The following is a 26,367-nucleotide window of genomic DNA, read 5'->3' on the forward strand; positions in this document are numbered from 1 at the left end:
CTTCAACCCAGTCTAAATACTACCTCACTATCGGAATTTCTGAAACCCAGCACAGAACTTGGCTTATTCACCTCTTGAAGCAGTGAAGAGCTTTTGGTCATCTGCTCTGTGTGTTGCCATCAGGGGACACCTCTCTTCCTCTGACCCATCCAACCCTGCCCTCCAAGAAGGCAGGGCCACTTTCATCATCACCTCTGTCAGCTTTCAACAGTCCTGCACGTGCCCGAACACGTAGCTGCTAACAGAAGTTTGCTGAATTGAACCAAAGAAGGATTCACTGGGGTGGGGAAGAGAATGCTGTTCCTCTAACCAAATTTTAGAGCCTCTCCACCACAAAGCTCCTCTTTCTCTTTCTCTCAGTGACCGGGTTTCACGACCTCTTATCCTTTATCTCCATCTCCTTCTCTAAATCGTCAGCCGAACCACTAGCCAAGAGGGGTCGGCCTCCCTCCAGAAGCACACACACACTTCAAACATCTGGGTTCTGAGAGAATAGCTAAAAGCCTTCCTCCCAATAGAAGCCCTCTGGGTTCTGAAGGCCGGGAACTGCTTCGCTTTCTGTCTAAACAGGAGTGGCTTTCATTAGAAAATCTTAAAGTGCTTTACAGAAAGGCTTCAGATGCCAGGGTTTCCCGGCTCCGTGCCTCATTCTGCACAGCCCTGTGCCCAACCAAGTCCACCCTTCCTGGGTAGGCCGAGTGATCCCACCAGCAACCCCACTGATGATTAAAACTCTGAGGAACCGTTCCCTCTGAAGAGAACTGAGCAGAATAAACAAACCCCCGCCTCCATCATTCCAAAGCCTGCCCCCGCCTTTCAACTTCATCAAAGCAAACTGTCAGACGGCGTGTCTCACACAAGTCACTTCCAAAGGGCGAGCTGCTTTCTTCCTTTGCTGTAAAAGCAAGTGCTTAAAAGGAGAGGAAAAGGATGTGAGCAGCTCTTATACGTCAAAATGGTCCAACAGGTAAACTGCCAGCTTCCAGGAGGAGGGAAAACGTCAACGCACTCAAGCCTCATCCTTCCCTGCCTGGTCCTTTGGTTGTCATCCTTTATTCTACCGCTGCCTATGCCAAGGCCTGCGAACACATAAGCCTCTGGGGAGTGGAAAATTCCAGAAAGAGGAAAAAAAGGAGGCTTCAAAACGAAAGAGTGGATGGACAGGTTCTTCCCTTGACCTTGGAGAGGAGACAGACAGATGCATACATGTGTGGCAGGGCACTGACCTGAACACTAAAGGTCTGTGCACCGATCCACCTCGTTGTTCATATTTTATACCTCAATAGTATGTCTGTAAACTGCTTTAAAGGATGGACTTCTCCAGGCAGAGCTATACAATAATATTTTGACTGAGGACTGTCTTCTGGAGACCTCTGTAGGTTCTCGGTGGTCCTAAAAGAACCTCCAAATGCATGGAAGGCTCCTCTGCCCCCTCCCTCTCAGGATGCTTCTAGAAATGTTCAGACTTAAAATGATTTCTCCAGGAGAGACAGGCAGTGGAAGAAGGCATCAAGCAGAATGAGAGAAACCTGTTTCACTCCCCAGGCCAGCCTCTTCTTCCTGAGGTGGGGTGGAAGGAAAGGAGCCCCCTCCCCAGCAGTAGAGAGCCCCTCCACCTCCCGGATGAACCAAATGAAGCCCCTGGACCCTGGTGGGTACAGCACTTAGGTCTCACTGGTACCTACCAATCTGAAGCACAGCCAGCTCCTCATCGACCTTGTTGGACGCCGACAACTGATTTTTCCTAGAAAAGAAAGGAAATGTCCGTGTACCAGAGGCGAATGGCAGAGAAATGCAAACAGCAGAGAGGAATGGGAGGGGCACTGCATGGGGTTTCAGGAGCTGGGTTCCCTCTAGCCTGGCCCTGCCATTCTGTGTGTGCCTGGTATCCGCACGCTCCCTCTCTGGGCCACAGGTTCCATATGGGATAGGACCAAATCACCTCACAGGTGCTCTTCAATTCTGTGTATACACACATGCACACCCCAGCCAATACAGGATGACAAACCCTAGAGTTTGACCCTTGCCAAGAACCAAATGCAAGCTAGTATTATGATGCCACTGTAATCCTGCTGGGACATACACACATACACGCACAAATCAAGTTCTTGCAATCACTGCACAGGTTTCTTTTCATCTCTTTTTTTTAAGTGTTTCCTTTCTCTCCACTTTCTTGTCAAGTTATCACCAGCCATTTATAAGAAACCTCTAGCATGCACCAAAGAGTACATCCCATGATCTGGATTTGTAAACCTGTGCACATAGAGCTTTCTTAAAATGGCCCACCTGTGTTTTAGTTCTCTTTAGATTTTTTCCCCCCAGCATGTATCTATCTGAACTAAAGTAAAATCATTTTTAAAAAGAACATATTAAAAATAACGAAATTACATCACCGTCTTGAAAAACCCATTTACTATGTTAAAAATGACAGCTCTTTTGAACGTGGCATTGAAATATATTTTCCTCCAACATCCTTGCAGGGAAAGATATGATTGAAGTAACAATTGTAATCTTGCCACGGCGCGTTCTATTGAACTGGCTTCCTCCTGAAGATGTATGAAGGGGCGTGAGTGGAAGACCGTGGAGGACGCGCAGTACCGAATCCCTGAGCACATACTGCTTTGGACTCAGGGTTTGCTTCTCTGGTGCTGGAACACTGAGCTCCTTCCCCCACCCTCCCAGGCAGCCTGAGCCTCCCCTAGTTCCCCGCCCACTCAGCCAAGCCCATTTTCCTCAATTCAAAACCACAACATTTCTATGCCCCTGTGCTACCAGATTTGGTAAGCGTTCTTGTGGGGAATCGTGAAAAACAAGATGGAAAGGGGAGCTAGGGCATGGGGGGGCAGTGGAAGGATGTGGAGGGGTCAACACAGAGGCCGTGTCACAGCCACCTTGCCGCCGCGCCCATCAATGACGAACTGCATTTTTACCAGAAGCCTCCACCAGCCGTCTTCCCCCACCGGTGCCGGCGCTGCCACTAAAGCCAAGGACCTAAGTCCCATCTCTGTCTATCCCTTCTGTCACTGTGTCATCTGGAGACCAAGGCAAGGTGCCTTCCCCTTGCCATGCCTCGGTATCCCTATCTGAAAAGCAAGAACTGAGGCACAGGTGCCAGATGGCCTCAAAAACCCACCTTGAAACATTCTGAGCAGGGATCAGCAGGAGTAAAAACATCTCTGGAACATCCCAACGGCAGCATCCCTCTCATACCCACCTATGCCTTCTGCCTCTCCATCTCTCACCGAGATCATTCTAACAGGCTCCTAACTGGTTTCTTGGCCCCCAGATCTTCCCCTGGGTGTCAAAGCATCTCTCTACAAAGCAAATCTGACCATGCCACAGCTTACTGAAATTCTTCAAAGATCATCAACAACCGTAGTCACGTCTACACAATGATGGGAACAACAGAAAATACTTTCTGATCCCTTTGACTGTTCCAGGCAGTGTGCTGATTGCTGTGTAAGCGTTGAAAGTCATCTGCTCCTCAGAACAACCTTATGAAGTAGTTGGTGTACTGAATCTCAGAGACGTCAGTCACTTCCCCAGCTATACAGCAAATAAGTGGCAGCACAGGGATGTGAACCCAGGTAATGACTCCACAGATAACGGCAGTAACCACCACACAACACTGCTTCCTTCTAAAACAAAATCCAGGCCCGCTAGGGTGCCCTATGGACTGTCTGTGACCTGGCCACCGAGTGCCCCAGCCTCGCCTCCCTCTGCACCCTCACTCTCCTCCATGCCGAATGTCTCAGCCCATCCTCTACGCCTCCTCACAAGCTGTCCACTCCAGCTACAATAGCCCTTGGTGGACTCACTCTGAGCCTCTGTAGCCCAGATGGATTGCTACCTTCTTCTCAACTCCAAACCATGCATTCATTCATTTCTTCACTCACTCACCTAGCAAATATGTGGCAGTTATCTGGCAGGTCTCTCTCCTTACCCAATTGCGTAAAATAAACAGACATAAATTGCAACATGACATTGGGTGGTAGGCTGAACAATGCACCCCAAAGAGATCCACATCCTAATCCCAGGAGCCTGCAAATGGTACCTTATAGGGTGAAAAGAACCCTGCAAATTGGATTAAATGAATGATCTTGAGATGAAAGAAAGCAGCCGGGATTATTTAGGTGGGGCCAACCTAATCACAAGTGTGCCTGTGGAGGGAGGCAGAGATTTGACACAGAAGAGGAGGGGTGGTATGATGATGGAAACAAAGGATCAGGTGATGTCTGAAGACAGAGGGAGGAGCCCTAAGTCAAGAAACGTGGGTGGCCAGCAGAAGCTGAAAAAGGCAAGGAAAGCTCCTTCCCCAGAGCCTCTGGAAAGAATGAGCTCTGCCAACACCTTGACTAGCCCAGTGGACCTCACTTCAGACTTCGGTCTTCGGGAACAGTAAGATAATAAACGTATGTTGTTTTAAGTCACTGCATTCATGGTACTTTGTCCTACGAGCCATGGGAAACTAGTTCACACAAGTAAGAGAAACAACCAAGCAGGAACGAGGGACTGTGGGATTCTCTCTCCCTTTGCATCCTGCATGCCCAGCACCTAGTCAGTGCTCTGTAAACAGGTGCAAATTACTGGAGTGACCCTCACAGAAGCTAGGTGACAGCCACAGGTCACATACCTTAGAAGTGCCAGAGCCAGCAGGGCTCAAACCCAGGCTGCTGGCTCCAAATGCTCTATTTTGCTCTTTTTTCCATTTTATGGCTCCTTCCCCTGCCCAGAACCCTCCATGGCTTCCTGTGGACTGGGAGACAAAGTCCAAACCTCCCAAGTGGCCCCTTCAGCTCCTGAGGGCAAAGCGGCAGGGGCACGCGCATGGTCACAAGGCCACGAGCCCTGAGGAGAGGGTGTGGATGATGTTCCTGCAGCAAGGGTACAACTGGGCCTCTTCCTGGTCATGAGACTTCCACCCTGAGGCCATCCATCAGCTGCAAGAGCCCAGTTCAGATGCTTGGTGCCGTTTCCCATGGATCTCTTCAGCAGAGGAGACCATGCTAGCACTCACACTCAGGGAATGCGCTATTGTTCCTTTCATGTGTCCCTTGGTGGCATAAGCATTACAAAGTTTAAAAGGTCAGTTTAAAAGCATGTTCTTGCCTTTGAGTGAAACCCATTATGAAAAACAATGACAAAAAGATAAATCAAGGATTCAAAACACTTTTTCAAAATGCAATTTTGTAGATAACCCAGAGTCTTGTGTTAAAGTGCACATCCAATAAATCCATGGAGCCAGGCCACAGTCACCCAGCTTGCCTGCTGGGTCTGAGACCTCCCCTGCCCAGCCAAGCTCCTCTTTGTGTCCCTAAGGGAGAGACAAGAGCCAGGGCACTGCAGGTGTTCAGAGCTACTTGGGGCCAGGACTCAATCCCTGAATAACGGAGTCTTGGGTGGACAGAAAGAGCCACTCAGAGACCAGAGTTCTTTCCTCCGATCCCTCCAATCTGAGTGGCCCTGGGGAAGTCATTTACCCTCTGTGGGCATGGGTGCCTCACCTGTACCTTGGGAGAAGCCTAAGCATGGCCACTCGCTGAGGAACACGACCTAATACCAGGGCTCTGAGAGGACTGACGGGCTGGGTCATGCGGTTTCTGAAGATGCCCTACTGCCTATGCACCAACACTCAGAATAGTTCATCAGCTCTCAGCATTAAAACAGAGACAAGAAGAGGCTCCTTCCTCTGTCTTTGGCACTGGCTACTTGGTTCAATTAGTTACGATTACAAAAGAAAGATGTCCCAAGAGTATGAAAACATGGATCAATTACTGTACATTCTATTTGATGAAAACACTGAACTGAGCATAAATTGACCCTACTTATGAATATAAGAAATTAACCTAAAATTTCCCCAAGCCAGTGATATTCCAGCACACCTAACTGAAGCAATATAAAATTATCTGGAGGGGCCCTTCTACAAAGCAGGTCACACAAGATTCCCCTGGAGAGAGAGAGTTTTTCTTTTTTTAAGTCCCATTGAAAATATGCTCAAAACAAAAAAAAACCTGTTAAATATATGAGAAAATAATCCACCATAGTTAAAACCAGCTGACACAACAACTAGGACTCCCAAGAATTTGAGATAATAGAACAACAACCTAAAACAGGCTGTAATTAGAGATAGTAGGGAAACTTTTTAAAAAAAGAATGGAAATAGACAATACGAGAAAAAAAAATGGGCAGCTCTGAAAAGCAAATACAGTCATAGAAATAAAAAACTTCTAAGCATATAATGATGATGATGGATAGCAAAATATGAAATACATATTTTTGTAATCCATGAGTCTTCTACTAGAGGAGGAAAGAGGGGCAGGGATAGATAACAGAAAGCACCTCTCTATAAAACACTGCCAACTAATAAATGGAAAAGGAATGATAAAATGACAGAAATTAGAAAATCGACATTTTATAAATCCCTAATATGTGAAAAGACCATCAATGGAAGCTCAAAGCACAGATTGAAATATTTTTGAGGCACAGGATATTCCTATGGTCTGCAAGTTACAGATTCCTTAGTAATTGCAAAAGGGAAAGTTACTTTTACCGTAACAATAGATAATACAATACAATGACGGAAGGACTGGCAGAAACCCTAATGGACTGACTCAGTTTAGCATCACCAGAAATAAAACAAACAGACATTATATGTTCCTGTTGTGATGTAATGGGTGGTACACAACATCACGTACGTATTGTCTTCCAAAAGCTGTTTAACATAAACCTAATCATGAAACGGACATATCTAGAAAGCGGTCATTCTGTGAGACAACAAGTCTACACTCACCATGAAAAATCGAAAAAGGAGGGAAATTGTTTGAGATTAAAAGAGATTAGAGACACACAGCAACCACAGGTGTGTGAACCTTAAATGGATCCCGGGATAAAAAACTAAAGACCCAAAGAACATTTTAGAGCCATCGGGGAGGAATTTGATTGTGGGCTTTACATTAGTGGGTGTTACTGAGTCAATGCAAAATTTCTTTGGTGTGATAATGGTGCTGTGGTTACAAAGGAGGATGTTCTTGTCTTTAGGAGATGCAAGCTGATATATTTTGGGGTGAAATGCCATGATATCTGAATTTTACTTTCAAATGGATCATGAAAAGTGTATGTGTGGGAGGAAAGAAGAGGAGAGAGAAAGAGAGAGAAAACAAATGCATCCAATCTTCTGGGATAGACCATGATAGAAAAGAACAAAAAAAAGAATGTACATATATGTATAACTGAGTCACAGAAATTGGCACAACATTGTAAATCAACTATAATTTAAAATGCAAAAAAAGTCTTAAACTGCAGAATGTAGGTGTTCACATACTATTCTTTCAACTTTTCTATGGGTTAATACTTTTTTAAAGTTGAGAGAAAACTTTTGTTAAGCTTAAAAAAATAAATTAGATACAGTGAAGAGATAATAAATTACTAGGAGCTATCAGATGATAGTTACTCAGAATGCAACTCAACCAGAAAAGAGATAAAATATATGAAAGAATAAATAAAGAGGAAAAAAAACTTTAAGTCCAATAACATCTAAAAGAAGTTCCAGAAGGAAAGAATAAAGAGAATGTGAGAAAGGAAATTACTGAAAAGAGAATTGCTAATAACCTACCAGACATAAATCCTCAGAGAAACACAGTAAATCTCCAGTGGTACATGGGAAAGTAAATCCACACCAAGATATGTCATCTTAAAACTACCAGAATACCAAAGACAATGAGAAAAACCTTAGCAAAAAGATAGATTATCTATAAACAACAATTTCTTTAACAAAACACATCTTTAGTATTTAAAATATTAAAGGCAAGGACAAAATGAAAACATTTTCTCCTCATGCAGGTGAGAAAGTCAGGAAGAGAAAGACAAATATCATATAATATCACTTACATGTAGAATCTAAAATATAGCACAAATGAACCTATCTACAAAACAGAAACAGACTCAGACATAGACAACAGACTTGTGGTTGTGGTGGGGGGGCGTGCAGAGAAGTGGGATGGGCTGGGAGTTTGGGGTTAGTAGATGCAAACTATAGCACAGGGAACTATATACAATCTCTTGGGATAGAAGTGATGGAGTATGAGAAAAAGAAGATATATATATATACATGGATGACTGGGTCACCGTTCTGCATAGCAGAAATTGACTCAACACTGTAAATCAACTATAATTTTAAAAAAAGAGAACATTTTTAGACAAAGACTAAAAAAGTTTACCATCATAGACCTTCACTAAATGAACTATCAAGAGATTAACTTCCCAAAAAAAAACTAAACCCAGAAAAAAAAGAGCAGATTTCAAGCAATGGCAGACTAGAAATATGTGAACATTTAGATAAACCTAAATGAGAAATAACAATAAAAATAATGACAATAGCAACTAATCTGGGGAAAGTTTAAAACAAAGGGATATTAGACAAAGAGGGAAACTGTGAAGGGGAATGATTAGAGTTAAAGCTTTCTAAAATCCTTGCATTTTTTGAGGAGGTAGAGATACTGACTAAATTTAAAACTTTAAATCAATTCGGATCAAAACTTAACAGTAATATTAAAAGTAAAAATATAGTATATAACTTCTAAATCAGAAAGCAGAAGACAAAAGAACATATCAGTTAATTCACAGAAAAGTGGCACTGTGAAAAACATTTTGGCAGTTCCTCAGATAGTTAAACACAGAATTAACATAAGACCCTGCAATTCCACTCCTAGGCATGTAACCAAAGAACTAAAAACAGGGATACATCATCATGGCAGCGCTATTCGCAATAGCCAAAAGGTGGAAAGAATGTAAATGTCCACTAATGGATGAGTGGATAAACAAAATGTTATCACACACAGAATAGTGTCCTGCCATAAAAAAGAATGGAGGAGATCCCATCATGGCTCAGGGGTTAACGAACCTGAAGAGTATCTGTGAGGATACAGGTTCGATCCCTGGCCTTGCTCAGTGGGTTAAGGATCCGGTGTTGCCATGACCTGTGGTATAGGTCGCAGACACGGCTCGGATCCTGCGTTGCTGTGGCTGTGGCATGGGTTGGCAGCTACAGCTCTGATTTGACCCCTAGCCTGGGAACCTCCAGAAGGACTGGAGTAGCGGTTCATGCGACAACATGGAAGAACCTCAAAAAACATTATGCTCAGTGAAAGAACCCGGAGGCAAAAGGTCATAAATGATTCCATTTATGTGAAAATCATAGGTTGGTGGTTTCCAGTGGCTAGGGAGTGGGAGGAATAGGGAAAAACTGCTTAATAGAAGAGATTTTACTTGCAAGAGAAGAAAATGTTTTAAAACTAGATAGAGGTGGTGGTTATGCAACATTGTGAATGCACTACATGCTCCTAGATTATTCACTTCAAGATGGTTAATTCTTTAAAAAGAAAGGAAAGGAAAATAAAGAAGATAAAAAGAAAGTAAATGAAGGCAAAATCGAAGTATAAAATATAACAGGACAAATGAATTCAAATATATCAGTTATTATAATAAAGGTGAACAAATTAAACTTGTCAGTTAAAAGACAGAGACACCCAGATTTAATCTTTTTAAATCAGCAATATGCTACAGCAGAAACTAGCACATCATTGCAAATCAACTATACTTAATTTAAAAAAATTCTTTAATTAGCAATATGCTCTTTCACATGATACCTGACACAAAAAGAGAATAGAAAAGGATGGGCAAAAAATATATCACGTGTATGCCAACCATTTAAAAGCTAATGTAGCGAAATGCTATTAGATGATAATAGATTTTAAGATAAAAAGCATGGCTAGTGATAAACCTACTTGTTACAGAATAACAAAAGCAATTCAACATGAAAATCTGGCTACCAACAACCTCTGAAAAATGGTTAATAACAGTCCTACCTCAAAAGACTGTGGTGAGAAGTCGACAAGTTAGCATGTCAAGTGCTGAGAATAGTGCCCAACAGAGTAAATGCTATGTATTAGCTGAGATGATGATGATGATGATTAATGATGATTGTGAATGCACTACCTGCAATCTTGATTCCAAAAACCACTTATAAACATAAGGGCAAAATTATGAACTAAAATAACAGACAACTGCTTCAGCCATGAGTTTGAAGAATTTTTTTGACCAAGTAGGGATGCAAGAATATTTTAACATTAGAAAATCTAGTAATTCCCTGGAAAAATTCAGAAATTTCCCAAAAGAGAGAAGAAATGTAAAATAATCTCAATAGATCTAGAAAAAGCATTTGATGAAAACAAATACTCATATATTTTAAAAATAAAAAGGTAAGAAGCTCAAGGGAAGGGAAGGGTTTTGCTTTGCTTTACTTAGGAAGCCCAGAGAGCATCCTAACACAAAAGTGTTGGAAGTTTCCAGTGAGGATGTCCATTATCCCAAGAGATTCAAAACTATACCAGTGAAGAGTTTCCATTGTGGCGCAGTGGAAACGAATCTGACTAGCATCCATGAGGATATAGGTTCGATTCCTGGCCTTGCTTAGTGGGTTAAGGATCCAGCGTTGCTGTGAGCATGTAGGTCACAGATGTGGCATTGCTGTGGCCATGGAGTACGCTCGAAGCTGTAGCTCCCATTTGACCGCTAGCCTGAGAACTTCCATATGCCACAGGTGCAGCCCTAAAAAGCAAAAAACAAGCAAGCAAACAAAAAATCCCAAAACTATACCAGTGATATGCTAGAGAGTATAATGAGAAAAGTGAAACTGACAACCCCGGGCTTGTCAGAGTCCAGACTTCCTGATCCGGGTTCAGCACTCTTGCTACTACCCCGTTTCAAAGAGAGCATCCTTTTGGAATGAACAAGAGGGTTAGATGGCAATGAAGCAGAGAGCTATTCAGTTGTCAACAGACACACAGGAATTGGACAGATGAGCCACAGGGCCAGCTCATGCCAGAGAAGATTGGCATAAACTGCCAATAAACTTTTCTCCAGAATGGCCTTTGAGAAGCTGCAGGGGTCATAACCTCTGGTGATTTGGGGCTTCAGCTCTTTGACCCACTCCGTCCCCACTTGCTTCTGGACAAGCTTTGCTCTTGGCAGGCGCTTAGGAGATACTCTCCCAGTAGAGACTCTGCACAAGCCTTGCACTTAAAGGCTCTCACCAAAGACTGAACTTGGGGAGGGGTAAGCCTTGGCGAGGTGCATCCTTGAGGGCAAGCTAATGTAAAAAGAGCTTTAAAAAATTCTCTACAGAAGGAAAGGGTTCTTTTGATTTTCCTGCTCTCCATTTCCCTGTGGCTTCCTGTAGAGGCTCAGAAAGCTCCCCGAGATGAGGAAGAGGTACAGAATCACAGTGAGTTAGACTTGGAAGGTGCTTGGGAGTCACCTGGAGTAACCTTTGCTTTTACCAATGAGGAAACTGCTCTGGGAAGATGAAGGGGGTTCTTCCAGTGTCTCCACCTCCTATGTGCTCAGCCCAAGGGGATTGAGGGGATCGGTGTCCCAACCTCGGGAAGCATTCCACCTCCTGCGCTGCAGGCGTTTTTTAAATTAAGCCGTAGAAGAACATGAGGTCTCATAAGGGTTGGGTTATCGGGAAGCCATCGTGTGCACAGATCTCAGTTTTATACCCGGCAGTTGCCAGTTCTCCAAATGTTGACCTTCAACATATGAAAGGAATCTTTATTTCCTCTCTCTTTTCTCTTAAGGATGTGGAAAACCTGACTAGAACTGCCCGGTCTGACATTTCCTGTGAGAAAGCACTCTGCTTAGAATACTGTGAAAGCAATCTGCCTTAACAATTCAGGCCAAATAAATTATCTTCCTGAAACCAGTGAAAAACCTTAATTGGGGATTGGGCTGCATACTCAAGTCTCTTTCATCCGGATTGGACAAAGGTTGGAAAAAGATAGGGATCGCTGGGTGAGGAAGGCTGGGAGGGGAGCGGTCCCTGATGGCCCTGCATCCTCCTGGAAAAGCCATTGGCTCAGCCTCCATGGCTGGAGAAAACACACACACACACACACACACACGTGTTGCACCCTGCCTTTTGAACCATTGTTCTTTGGGGATGATGATTCTCAGCTTAACTATCTTTCCGTATGCACCCTTCCCCATAGGCTTTGACACACACCCTTGGCCAGAAGTGTGCAGAGCCAGAACAAGATCCAAAACTATGTCCAACATTTCTCCTTCCCCAAGTTGGGCTGGATTCTGGCACATTCCAGGAACAAAGAAACATACCCTGGTCACTAAGGCATCAGACTGAGAGGGTTCTTTCAAGGACACACAACTGGCAAAATAAAATTGTACCAGATGTGACCTTCCCTTGTATTATTCTCTCAGGTTGGCACAAAGCTTTCACATACAATTGGTGTTTAATGGATGCTCCCTCTCTGGAAGCTGAGAAGTACTTGCAGCTCACCTAGATAAGACTCTTCCAGCTGGAAGGGCTGGAAAGGCCAACCCAGACCATCTAGTCTAATCCTGCCACCCTGTCAGGGATGGCCGCGTGGGTGGAGCTTGTTCCAAGGCCCCCTGGGTAATAGGCAAAGCCCGAAATAGAATTTTAAGCTCCCGACTCTCACCTCGGGCAGGTCCTTTTCATCTATCCCATGCTGGGTGTTGGAGGCAATGACTGTTTTCTTAAGACCCAGGACACACTGGGACAGGTTGGGTGCACACCAGCAGGGCTTTGCAGCTCTCCCAACTCCTGTGTCTCTGCCCTTCTCACGGGCTGCAGTCTCCTGGGAGTGGCTGAGCTCAGTTCCACAAGGTGACTGGTGCTGAGAAGCAGGCATTGCTCAATAGGCAGTGAAAAGGTGCATAGAGAGGATGTAGCTCCAGGGAAAGAAAATTATCCTCTTGAAGGACAAGTGGTCTCTGGGGAGCACACCTCTGGAACATGGCCAGATCCATGGAGTAACCACTCATTCACCCAAGCTGTGCAGTTCCCCGAGCAGGACTTTGTTAGCGCATAGTCCTCCTGGCTCTCGGTCTCGCCTCCTTCCTCTGCCCACCAGCACGTGGCTGCATGGCTTGGCCAAGCCCAACCATTGTGAGATGCGATGACCAGGGCCAGAGCAAGAGACACGACAGGGCCCCTGGCCCACAGCATGAGCCCCCGAGTGAGCCCCAGACCGCACACCCAGCACGTGGGGTCGGTCACTAGGCTGCCTCTGATTAGGGCTCCCGCCAGTCAGAGGAGTGAGGACCTAAAGGGATGGCTCTATCGTAGATTCTCTGAGGCTAGTGTGAGAGCCCAGGATGGAGAGGATGGCCTCTACAAGCTTGGCCCTGTCCCAGGAAGTCTAAAGTCACACTTGGAGTTACAGAAGGAAGGTTCTAAAACGCTGCCTCAAAGACATTACATAAGGGTTGCTGCCAGTTTCACTGTGGAATGGAAAGCTGTGGGGAGATGTTTACTTAGCTGCTAGGAGAAGCTGCTTTTTGGCACTGTGAGTGCCCTTTACTGTCCTAATTAAAGCCAACACATCCACAGAAGGAGCTGTCCCTGCGAGAAAGGCCGACTTTTTCTGAGTCCCTTTAAACATTAAATCCACTTAGGTTCTATTTGGAGGAAAATGCCAAAGAGTGGTTTAAAACAACTTCTGGGGAAAAAAATATTTTCATTTTGAACTTACAAAACGTTCTTCTGCATATGTGCTAATGAAAGAGCCATAAGCAGCAAGTTTGAAACAACAGTGGCTGGGTCCAAGGTTAACTTCCTATCAATTCGAAAAGAAATATGGGTTCATTTTCTTTTACAAAGGGTGAGGAGGCGTACGCTTAAATATTGTTTCTTTTTGGAGTGTGTGTCTTTCCCCAAGCAGATGTGAACAAATCTTTACCTGCCCTGGACCGCCACTGTCCTTTCTGTGACATCCTGAGGGTTCTAAATGCTCTATAGTTTTGTCCTTACAATCAGAACTGTTTCTCTGGGTGTTTATTCCTACTTTACCAAGCACTTGGAAAGCACTTTAATTTGTTTCTCACAAAAAGCCTGTGTGGGAGGCAGCAAAGAGAATTTTTAGCCCTATTTTCAAAAATGAGGACATTGAGGCTCAGAAAATTGGAAACTGCCCAACACAAACCAGTCCACGGCACCCAAGTCTGTGCTGAAACAAGGACCATATGCACCAACACAGTGACTCTTTCCTGAGGCTTAATTTGTCCATTTCAAAGGTTTGACTTTTCTTTCAAGATTATATCTATATTTACAATTAATTTTTTAAAATGAGGGGTTGGGATTAGCATACGCACACTGAGGTATATGGAACGACTGGCCAATGGGGACATGCTGTATAGAATAAGGAACTCTACCCAGTATTCTGTGACAGTCTATAAAGGAAAAGAATCCGACAAATAATGGATGTGTGTATATGTGTGACTGAATCACTTTGCTATACAGCAGAAATTATCACAACATTGTAAATCAATATACTTCAATAAAAATTTCAGAAATAAAAATAAAATTTAATTTTTAAAAAGATTATATTTAAATTTTACAATAAGCAATGGGATCTGCTGTATAGCACAGGGAACTATATCTAGTCACTTGTGATGGAACATGACGAAGGATAATGTGAGAAAAAGAATGTGTGTGTGTGTGTGTGTATGTGTATGACTGGGTCACTTTGCTATACAGCAGAAATTGATAGAACACTAAATCAATTAGAATAGAAAAAATAAAAATCTTAAAAAAATAAATTTTCCAAAATTTAGTGTTCTTAGCCAGAAAAATAAATAATAACAACAACAATCTGAACAGAGTACGATTTATCCTGAAGTTTGTGGGGCTTAAGCCTCACTTGTACAGGCCCTTCCAAAGGGCCCTGGCATAGTCTTCTATTTTTGTCAAATTTGCAAAAATGAGGTAGTTTTATATTCTTTGTCCTCAAGAGATACCCAAACTATATAAGTTTCAGGCCCATAAAGTCTGGATCTGAACCTGAACCCAAGGAATTTGTTCTCTGGTTTTGTTTTTACTTTGCTGACCCATGAATTTCCAGTGACCCTCTATACTGATGGATGTCCTAAAGTCACCTGCACCCCAGGCACCCCGTAACTGTCTCGTCCAAGTTTATACAGAGAAAGGCCCAGCCAAGACTGGCTTCTAGAACTCCTCTTTTTTTTCTCCACCCCACACTGCCCTGTAACACACAGAAAAGGAATCTCCAGGAAATTTTGACCTACTCCAAAAACACAGTGGACTGATTGTTTTCTGGGTATTTCTTAGAAAAAGGAGAAAGAAACATGTTGCCTTAAACCCAAGCGAGCTTTGCAAATTTTGAGCATTACACCACTCACACACATAAAGCCAGAGAGCTGTGGAATTTCCACGGGTGAGCCAGCCCCCACTGGGACAAGCACATCCTGCGCTAAAATTAGATGTGTCCATGAATCAGCTAGGCAGCCTCCCTGTGCCTCACCTGGCAGCGTCCACCCTTGAAAAGCGGTGCCAACCAGAGTGTGGGAGCCCTTCCTCCCCAGCCCTCTGGGGTTACCACCCCTGCCTCCAATGAGGGTCCCCAAGTATCAGCACCAGTGGCTCACAGATGCAAAGCCTGACCTGTGGGGGTATTCAGTGGGAGCTGGGATGTGGATGAGAACAGCTGCTCAAAGGTGGGGAATGTGGGCTGGAACTTTCCACAAGCCCCAAAGCAGGGACCGGCTGCACCCACCTCACACAGAAGTCAGGAAGTGAGGACTTGAATTTCAGCACAAGTTCCTTCCCAGATCCTTAAGAGGTAACAACGTTGCATGTGAGTTTGCAAGGAGGAAAAAAAAAAAAATCAAAGCAGCACATTCTCTTTTCTCCTTAATAGTGAAACTTCTGCAGAAGCGTAATGAAGACCTTTGTCAAAACTCTGATTCTCTGGGTTTCTAGGTATCTAAATGCAAGTTAACACAGACTGAAAGAAAGCACACGCCCTCCAAAATCCCCTGGAGTCCTCACTTCTCCAGGCCACACCCTTCTTCCAGGGCTAGCGGCATCTGGCAGGATGGAAGACAGAGCTGATGTGTGAGGACCTACAGACTGCAGCCCCTGCTGGACTGTGTGGGCCAGCAATAGCCTCAGCAACATGGCCCACAGGAAGAGCTTTGACCAAAGGTATCTGGAGCTTTTTCCAGGACAAATAGAAAAACCACGTGAAGCAACTGGACCCATGTTGGGCAGTCTCCTGCTGGAAATGTCACGTTGAGCTGCACGATGTGGATGTAATCAAAGGATTGCAAGTTTCCAGAAAACATCCAGGAGGTCGGGAGAGGGAAGATGCGGCAGCTTATACTGCCAGGCTGCAGGCATGCAGATTCCAGGCCCAGCAGCATGGGGGTGGGGGGGAGGATGGATCTGCCGAGGGAGGGCAGGAAAGCCTCAGGATGACATCGCAAGAGGCCGCTTTCTGTGCAGCTGGAAGACGTATATGAGCTCTTGCTTCTGTCACAGCTACTGGTGCCTGGAAAGTCAAAGAGCCTGAGGTTGCCCACATATAACAAGGGAGGGGCTGTGTTAGGGTGTTCCCTCAGGTTTCCTGGGCTAGCTGTTATCTATACAAGCACCTCACCCAAATTCCAGTATATAGTGACACACTCTGACCCTGTTACACTCATTCATCACGATCTTTACTGAGAGACAAAAAAAAAAAAAAAACAGATCCCATTGACTATTCACTTTTCCTATTTGTTCCATATATATATTTCCCCTTTTTATTTTGAGGAAAAAAAAAGTTAAATCTACAAGAAAATGTAAAGAATTAACACAATGAACATACCCTTCACTTATAGTGATAAACTGTTACTATTTGCTTTCCCTCTCTATTCCTGCCTCTCTCTCTCCACACACACACTCACACACACACCATTCTGGGGGGGTCCTGGACTACCTGAAAGCAAGTTGCAGATATCACTTCAGCTTGTAACTTGTAAAAGCAAGAACAGCCTCCTACAAAATCCATGTGGGGTTTATTTGTTTGACAACACTTTTTAAAGCCAGGATCCTTGTTAAGCTTTCCCAGATTCCTGCATCTGGTCAGTGTACCCTTTTGGAGTTAGTTTCTTTAAAAAGAAGAATGATAAATCAGTCATAATGTCTTTAATAGGCCAGATCCATTTTGGGTTTTGATCTAATATGGATACTTTCAACTTCTCTTTTCTTCTTTTAACACACTCCTGGTGGCAGGGTTGGGGGTGGAAGGAAATTCTAGGTTGTTGAGTCGTGTGGATGGACTTCCTTGACAGCTTCTGGCACTGGCTCCTAGACACTTGTTGAAATGCCCTTATAAGTTGATCTCCCCTCTGGATAGTAGCTTCTGGAACATGAATATTCACTGTGTCATTGCTTCATGAGGAAGTGGACAAGAAAACCAAGACTCAAAGCCTTGTAAAAGAGCCTCCAGGCCCCAGATGAGTACTTAGTTTAGTTTCCATCACTGACTTTTTAAATTATTTTTTTCTCACTCAAAAGAAGAAGGAAGGAGATCCCATTGTGGCTCAGCAGGTTAAGACTCTGACTAGTGTCCATGAGGATGCAGGTTTGATCCCTGCCCTCACTCAGTGGGTTAAGGATTGGGCATTGCTGCAAGCTTCGGCTTAGGTCAAAGGTGTGGCTCGGATCCAGTGTTGCCATGGCTGTGTCCGGCAGCTGCAGCTCCAATTAGACCCCCAGGCTGGGGACTTCCTTATGCCTAAGATGCAGCCCTAAAAAGGAGGAACAAAAAGAAGAAGGAGAAGGGGAAGAGGAAGAAGAGGAAGGAGAAGTAGAAGAAGAGGAAGAGCAAGAGGAGGAGGAGGAAGGGGAAGAGGAAAGAAGGCTGAACAAAGTGACATTGGACCAAAGGAAGAGCCGCCCCCAATTACACGGGCGCCATCCTCCATCACAGAAGTCCCCTCTGGCGACCCTCCCTCACAGAATCTAATGAAGCCGTGGGCCGGAGCCAAAGCTGGGAGGAGTGGAACACAGCCACATGGGCCTGAGCAAGGGCAGCCACCGTGCCAGACCTGGTCTTGTAAAAGCTTCTGGAAAAGAGAAAGGCAGGCGCGTACATCCACGTCTACCTCCAGAACTTTCCTGCAGCCCCACTCACCTGGGCTGCAGTGTTCAGGGGCGGACACCGTTTGGGGGAGGCCTGCTCGTGCCTGGGTCAGGGAGCCCAACCCACTCTCTCGTGCTCACTGCCCTCGGCTGGAGCCCACCCAATGGAGCTGGACATTTCTTTTTGACCATCATGATCTTGCATAATCTGCCTCTAACTCCACTTCCCTTTCCTCTCTTACAAAATTTCCACTTATTCAGGATTACGTCAGGATTATGATAGGAAAGAAAGCAGGTATTTATTAGAGTAACTATTGTGGGCCAAGTATTTTACATACATTATTTCGTTTACTCTTCATACCAGAAAGCTAACCTAAATGCAAAGGTGGGTATATCATTCCATTTTTCAGATGAAGAAACTAAGCTGTTGGAGTTCCCGTCGTGGCACAGTGGTTAACGAATCCGACTAGGAACCATGAGGTTGCGGGTTCGGTCCCTTCCCTTGCTCAGTGGGTTAACGATCCGGCGTTGCCGTGAGCTGTGGTGTAGGTTGCAGACGCGGCTCGGATCCCGCGTTGCTGTGGCTCTGGCGTAGGCTGGTGGCTACAGCTCCGATTCGACCCCTAGCCTGGGAACCTCCATGTGCCGAGGGAGCGGCCCAAGAAATGGCAAAAAGACAAAAAAATAAAATAAAATAAAAAAATAAATTAAAAAAAAAAGAGGATAGACACAAGCGACATGGTTGGAGAAAATATTTGTCAATAAATTATCTGATAAAAGACTTCATCCAGAATATATGAAGAACTCTAAAATCTCAACACTCAAACAAAAAAAGAAACTAAGCTGTAAAGATTAAAACACACACACACACACACACACACACACACACATTGCACCCAAGGTCCCCTGTTAGTAAGCGGTAGATCTGCCCAATTCTAAATCTTAGGCACTTTCATCCTCACCATGCTGAGTTACTAAATAATATTAAAGATGGAGAGCCATGTTGCAGTTTCAGAATACAATAAAATGCAATGTTTCCCAAAATAGCAGTCCTTAGTAACTTAACAAAGCTTTGCTTAATTGGAATAAATTTTAAATAACTCAAAAACTCTGCTGAGCAGAACTGGCTCTTTCACTGAGGATTTAAAAGGTACTCTGGGGACTTATAATGCCCCAGGCCCGTCATTATGGACATCAATTACCATCATGGAGCGTGGCAGAAAATGAATCTGGCTACTGTCGCTGTCGCCCCCTCCCAGGCCTGCCCAGGCACACACTTCCTGCCTTCTCAGAGTCTGTGTGAACCATCAGTTTCTCCCCTCTGCTGCTGGCACCCAGCCTGTGCTTATAAACCTGCTCACAACTCCCCCATCCTAGAAAGGAAGACTCTGTTCCCTAATCCTCTACCCGCTTGAGCTGCCCTCCTGGGCCTGTGGCCTCTAACTTCTTTTAAAAAGCTCCATGTTCTCATGTACGTCCTCACCCCCAGTCCCTACTGGAATTGCTCTCGAAAGCCACTCTGTCACCAGACCTAGTGACCTCCCAACCTCCCCACTAAGGGTCTGAAGCTGCCCACCCCCCTTGCTTCCAGGGGATCCTGTCCACCCTTACCTCCCCAGGCATCTTCTCTGCCCACACCAAACACGTGACTCTCCTGATGCAAGGTTCTGACCTTGGCCCCTTATCATGCATCCTTGGCCACATCCACCCCTCCCAGGCCTTTAGCTCTCAGCCCCAGCCAGCACCTCCCAGACACCCCCTCCCAACTTCTCACGCAACATTTCCCACGACCCGTGTTTCTGCCCCACTCCTGAGAGTGAAAACAGCTCCTCTACACATGGGCTTCCTGAGCCAGCCAGGGCCTCCCCCTTTGGGTCCCCTCTTTCTGCCATCTACACGCCCAGCCTCCCGGCCCTAGGCCCACAACCTCCCTGCACACCAAGTCCCGCCGATTGTCCTCTCAAATGCTCTGCTCCCAGCCCCCATGGTCCAGTTGGGTCAGGGCCCACTCCGCCTTCTAGGTCAAGTTCCTGCTACTAGTCACCCTGCTCGGTCCTGATGCGCTCCTAGACTAATTTTCCTAAGGCAGAGCTCTCAGTAAAAAAAAAAAAAAAAAAAAAAACCACCACCACCTAACCAAAAATGCGGGAGACCTTTTCATTCGTCTCTGTTGCTCCTTAGCTTGGCTCTCAAGAACTGCCCAGTCTTCCAGTCCCCTCTCCTCCTGGTCCCCACACTCACACTCACCCGGGTTCCAACTACACCACCTCTTCACGCTTGCTCACACTGGCCTCTCAGCTGGGATGCGTCTACTCCCTGAATAGCCAGACTGCCCCTTGAAGTCCTTGCCCATCAGCCTTCCAACAGTCCTTCTTCCTCAGACAGGGGCCTGAGGATAAGGGTTAAGACTGAGGCCCCTAGAGCCAGACTGCCTGCATGAACTCAGGCTGGCTGGTCATTCTGTGCTCGGTTTTCCTGTTAAATGGAGCTAAAGACCCTCCTAGGGTGGCTGTCAGGATTAAATGAAGTAATACATCTAAAGCTCTTGCAACAGGACCCCTCAAAGAGTAAGTATTCAACAGACATCATCAGCTTAGTTATCCCTGATACAATCCAGATTAGCCCCATGGCACTCTGCACTGTCCCCTTGTCACTTTCTCTTTTTTAACCTTGTAGAACAGTTAATGTGTATGGATGGCTCAGCCTCTTTGGGGGCAAGAACCACATTTTCAGCATCTCTCCCCCCAGCACTATTCAAACAAGCAATAAATGCTCCATAAATGCTTTGTTGAACTGAATAAAATTAAATAACAGGTATTTAGATTGAGATCAAGAACTGTTTACTCTATCGGGAAGGGGCTCTACTTCTGAGAGACCCAGGGCCACAAAACTGGCCTCGACAGGAAATGGAAGGAATCCCATGGCTTTAATAACTTCTTGTGGAATGAGCAGAGAAAACAAAGTAGAATTTTCTGGAATGAGGCACACACACAGCATCCAGCTATAAAGGAAACTGCCCTGGCAGGTCATCTTTGTGATCTGAAGAACTCTGCCCCAAGTGCCCCTGACAGAACTCAGCATCAAAGGCCATCTTTCCAAGGCACCAGCCCAAGTGAGTCACAGCAGCATTCCATCCCATGGCCTCCATGTGGGAAAAGCAGCTGAGGAGTCACCAGGGAGGGCCCACTCCAGCAGGATGGAACAGGATTTGGCAGGGGAAAGACTTCAGCTCTTCAGGCCCCCAAGGTAGCCAGACAATCAGAGTTGTACTCAGGGAGGGCATAAGGATGCCCATCTTTTCCCTAAATCAATGCCCTTTTCCAGCTTTTGGGAAAAAGTTACAATGAGCCTAGGCTCTTTCTCCATAAATGCACATCATCCAAAAATGTCTGCAAATGCAGCAGAACCCAGTGGAGGTTCCGGGGGCGAGGAGAGCTGAGGAAGAGCAAGACAGCCGCTTTAGTCTTTAGGAATTAGACCCCCACGGACTTCATCAAGTTTTTCCTCAAAAATCTCAGGCTTGGAGGAAGGTACAGAAGAGCGAGGAATATGCCAGGCACAGCAGTGAGGCCCTTGGCTGGCCCCGAACTGGGCTCTTCCAACCCTGCTCAGCCTTCAAGGCCAGCCCAGGATAGCCCCTTCTTCTAAGATCCTATGGCACCTAAATGGGCACCACCCATCTGGTTCTGGAGCAGCTGCTGCTATTTTTAAGGTGACTTTCCCTGTTTGCTAAATCACTAGTCCCACTCTCCCATGTGTCCCTTGAGTGACGGGAAGACCTCACATTTCACTCCCTGCCCCCCTCAAGGCATAGGCAATAATTCAGCTCCATCCAAAAAGTTTGGAATAATTCTGAGCAAAATTGAGGGAGGCAGGTCACAGACAACTCACCTCCATTCTCAGGTGGCTGACAGTGCAACAAGAGAAACGAGATACCTTGTGGCATGTGCTGTGAAAGGTTTGAGAAGGGGATCATGTCCAGGTTTGGGAGCAGAGAAGAGATGGGAAAGTCTTCCTAAATAGGGCAACATTCAAGGAGTTCCCATTGTGGCTCAGTGGAAACAAATTTGACTAGTATCCATGAGGACGCAGGTTCGATCCCTGGCCTCGCTCTGTGGGTTAAGGATTCGGCATTCCTGTGAGCTGTGGTGTAGGTGGCAGCGTTATTCCAATAATGCTTGGATCTGGTGTTACTGTGTCTGTGGGGCAGGCCAGAGGCTCCAGCTCTGATCTGACCCCTAGCCTGGGAACCTCCAAATGCCTTGAGTGAGGCCCTAAAAAGGAAAAAAAAAGAAGGCAACATTCAAAACGACTTAAACTTGGAACATCACAGTTTTGATGGTTTGTGTCGACTGCTTAGATGCTTGGTGTTTTGGTAGGTTGGTTGGTTGGTTGGTTGGTTGGTTGGATGATTGGTTGGCTTAACAAATGTATGCATAAAAAATAAATGAGTCAATCTGAATAAATGTCAGCAATTAGACTTGAAGATAAAGTTTGGATTGTTCCAATTCTATTAAAGATTATCGGTTTAAGTTTCATGACTCTGTCCCAAACAAATCAACAACATTTTCCCTTTCATTCTCCTTACTGTGTACATTTTCTCATTTGTTCAATATAAATTGCCACATCCAGGAATAGAGCTAGGAAAAAACAACAACAACAACAAAGAAATAGGCCCATTGCAGTCCTCAGAGAGTTCACAGAAGTAAGGATGAGTTATCAAATCATTATGCTCTATTGAGGGTTATCCATGATACTGAGGAGCAGAAGACAAGTAGCCAGACTCTATGGACCAGGCCAGGATTAGGGTGAAAAAGACAAGGTACTTCAGATGAAACGTTCAGGTTCATGGAGGTGCCTGCGCTGCGGCTGAAACACCTTAAGAGTGAGTGCCTCCTTAACTGTGCATCCCAGACACCTCACTGGCTTCATTCCATCCTGACCCTGTTGCTGATCTCTCGATGGGCCTCTCCTTGGGGTTCTGGCAGCCAGTGCTGCTGGAAGCTAGCTCTCAGCCCAGCTAAGTATCCTGGAGTGAGGGGGAAAGAGCATCCAGAAAAGGAGACTCTCCATCTACCTCCCCAGCTCTCTGACACTCATCTCCCAAAATTATCCCTGAGCCTCAACAGCCTCTTTCCACTAGCAGCAATGGCTTCTCCTGCATGGGACATCTTCCCAGCCTGCATGTCATGGACCCAGGCCTAGGGTAGAGCTGCCAAGACCTGGATGTGGGCAGAGAAGGATCTCGGAGCTGCCATTCTGATGTCCAGAGATGGACAAAATGAGCTCATTCACCCTTCCTAGGAGACATGGGGTCACTCTTACCTCTTTAGCTACACATCCTTGATCTCAAAGGAAATCTGAGTCACGAGAAGTCTCCTTCCCCTGCAGGATGCACTGGGTCAAAGACTCAGAAACCTTGGGACTGAAGGTGTATAGCAGTTATATACATACTACACAGGGGTGAGAGCATCACACCACTCCTGGAGGGTTCTGAGCTGCCTGTGACATGCAGTGGAGCTGATTCTCATGTTTCCTCACCTGGCCATGCCAGGGAGAGGCCAGCAGTGAGGGGAGAGAAGTGGCATTCCACGGTGGACAGGGCACACCTGTAGGGCAAATGTGGGTATGAGGTGGAGAACCAGCCAGGCACAGGGCATCAATGGGGATGAGGAGAGTGGCCGAACTGCCACGGAAGACAGCCTTGGAGTCAGTTATGAAGGGGCAGCTGGGCCAGCATAGGAGCCCAAGCCACCTGTCACAGAAGGCTTCTGACCCACAGGAGAGCAACTCTATGCTGTATCTTTCCAGAGTGTACCAATTTCGAACCTTCCTAGTCTGACATAAAATCCAGATAACACGCAGAGACAAATTAAAACGACAATTCCGCCCATTATTTGTCCCATATGGTACTGATATTGTCAGACTCGGGATGCTCAGATATGGGGAGCAGTCAATAAACCGCAAATGCCACATCCTCCGCTCAGCCTCCGCCAGGCCCCAGATGGCTTCATTCAGTCCCTCTGAGGATGCAGACAGGCCTGTGCTGGTGACGGGGAGCCCGGTGGAGTGAGGACCAGGAGGACTGGATCTCATCCATCTCTCTCCCACCTGAGTGTGCTGTCATCATCATTGGTAGGGGCCTGGTGAGTGTCTGCTGAATAAAATCACAAGGCCAATCAAAGTGGCTGGGGTCCTGAAGTGATGAAAATCTGCTGCCACCTACTGTCCAGTCTCTTGCAAAACCTGAAAATTTGAAGGGGGCACCCACAATGTCAGAGTCACTGACTCCCTGGAATTAACTAGTGGCTTTGACACAGAGGCAGGGACACTGATGCTTTGTGGGCCATGGTTGTGCCCAGGCCGCAGAGACCCATGCAGAACATGCAGGCTATTTCTTGCCCCATGTTACAAGTTCACCATGAAGTCTTTGTGTTAAACCCTTGGGCTCCAAGCCCAAGGCTCTCCTGCCCTGTCAACAGCATCCCCATCTGTTCTGGATCCTCCATTCCTGCGAAAGCCAAAGTTGAGCACCCAATCACATAGAGCCTCAGGAGGGCTCTGGGCTTTAGCACAGGGAGCCATCTCATCCTTCCACATCTCCAGTGCCTGATCTGGGCACCATGAAAGCTCAAGAGACACCTCCTGTCTGATGGAGACAGCATGGCCTCACCTAGCCGAAGCCAGTGATGGGTGAATACGACACTCTCACACTGAGGGGGGTGGGTGTCGTGTGGGAGGGGCTGTGTGTAGACCACATCGGGCTTCATTCTAATCTCCCCCTCTGGGGTCTGCCTCCTCATGTGTAAGCGACTCCTGCCTGGCCTGCACCATTAGGGCATCCTATGCACCACAAGTGATGGCCATGAGCAGGCAGGGAGATTGTCCTTTTTTTGTTTGTTTAATTAAGTCTTTTTTTTTTTTCTTTTTAGGACTGCACCTGTCGCATATAGAAGTTCCCAGGCTAGGGGTCAAATTGGAGCTACAGCTGCTGGCCTATGTTACAGCCACAGAAACATGAGATTGGAGCAGCATCCTCAACCTATACCACAGCTCACGGCAATGCCAGATCCTTAACCAGGGAGGCCAGGGATTAAACCCATATCTTCACAGACACTATGCTGGGTTCTTAACCCAATGAGCCACAATGAGAACTCTGAGACTGTCTGTTTTTATTATCCCTCTGGGAGCTTGGTGAGTATAGGAGGAACCATGGGAACTGACATGGAAGATGAAGGTGTCTCCCCAACCTGTGCCCTGGACTGGGCACACTCACCCCAGTTGCACTCTTCTCCAGAAAACTATCCTTCACAAAACTCACCTAGGAGGTGGCACTGCCCGCCCCACCCCAGGATGGGCAACTCATTGCCAATGACTGACACAAGAAAAATAAGTCCCCTCCTGGTTTGAAGATGTAACCAGCTCTGGGTCGGTTCACACGCTCATCTCCCTGTGGGGGCAGCCTGAGACCCCACTTCATTGCTAAGACTTCCCCTGGCCTGTCCTGCTTCCCTCACTGCCTGCCTGTCTCCTGAGAGCACATCCCCAGCAGATGACCTTCTCAGGCTTAGCTTCCAGGGCACTGGCTCCCAAAACCTGGCCTGCAGCCCATCACCTGGAGGGCTTGTCAAAACACACTGTTGGGTTTCACCCCCAAAGTTCCAATTCAGCAGGTCAAACAAGCTGTGTTTCTAACAAGTTTCCAGGTGATGCAGATGCTGCTGCTCTAGGGATCATAATTTGAGAATAGCTGTTCTTGGGACTTTGACCTAAGACAGAAATCATTCAACAGGTCATCGGCAAAGGGTTGGAGATGGCAGGATTTAACCACTCAGCAGTCAGTCTGCCTCCCAACTCAAAATCCTGGAGCTGGAAAAGGAGATCATCAGGCCTCTGGCACTAGACCCTTGTGCTCGGTGCTAGGGGAGAATCCAGGTCACTGAGGCCCATATCATTTTACTGTAAAAGCTCAGAGGAGCCTACAGTCTACGAGAGACTCCAAAGGCACAGGGCCCCAGTTTATATGCTCATTCTTTACACGAGATGAACCTCAGAGGTCAGCCAAATAGGCTGTGATTCCTGGATAACAGAGAAGACAGAAGTTTGGTCTGGATGCACCCAATGCCATGTGTACAATGTAGGATGGGGGGGAGGATGTCAGAGGTGGAGGAACCCTAAAGAGCAGTCCATCCAACCCCTTCCCTTACAGACAGGAGCACAGAGTCCCAGAGAAGGCCTAGAGATCTGTCAAGGGCAGACATTCAACCTGAAAACACTGGAAAAATAAGTGCTCGATTTAAAGACAAAACAATTGCTTTTACTGTCCTCAAAGAACAGCTATGAGCAATCCTATTGTGTGGGCTCTAGTAACAGTCCTGGTACGAGAAACAATCCCTTCATAGCGT

The 26,367-nt window shown here is 46.1% G+C and overlaps 1 protein-coding gene across 1 annotated transcript in view; it reads right to left on the reverse strand.

The window, feature by feature from the left end:
• Window positions 1-26,367, reverse strand: part of MINDY4 (MINDY lysine 48 deubiquitinase 4) — a 113,645-nt gene that overhangs the window by 57,145 nt on the left and 30,133 nt on the right. Inside the window, exon 6 of the mRNA XM_047762902.1 lies at window positions 1,686-1,744. Within this exon, the coding sequence (XP_047618858.1) occupies window positions 1,686-1,744 (59 nt within the window). The remainder of the gene's footprint in view (window positions 1-1,685; window positions 1,745-26,367) is intronic.

This window comes from Phacochoerus africanus, chromosome 16 (assembly GCF_016906955.1).
Source record: "Phacochoerus africanus isolate WHEZ1 chromosome 16, ROS_Pafr_v1, whole genome shotgun sequence".
NCBI lineage: Eukaryota > Metazoa > Chordata > Mammalia > Artiodactyla > Suidae > Phacochoerus > Phacochoerus africanus.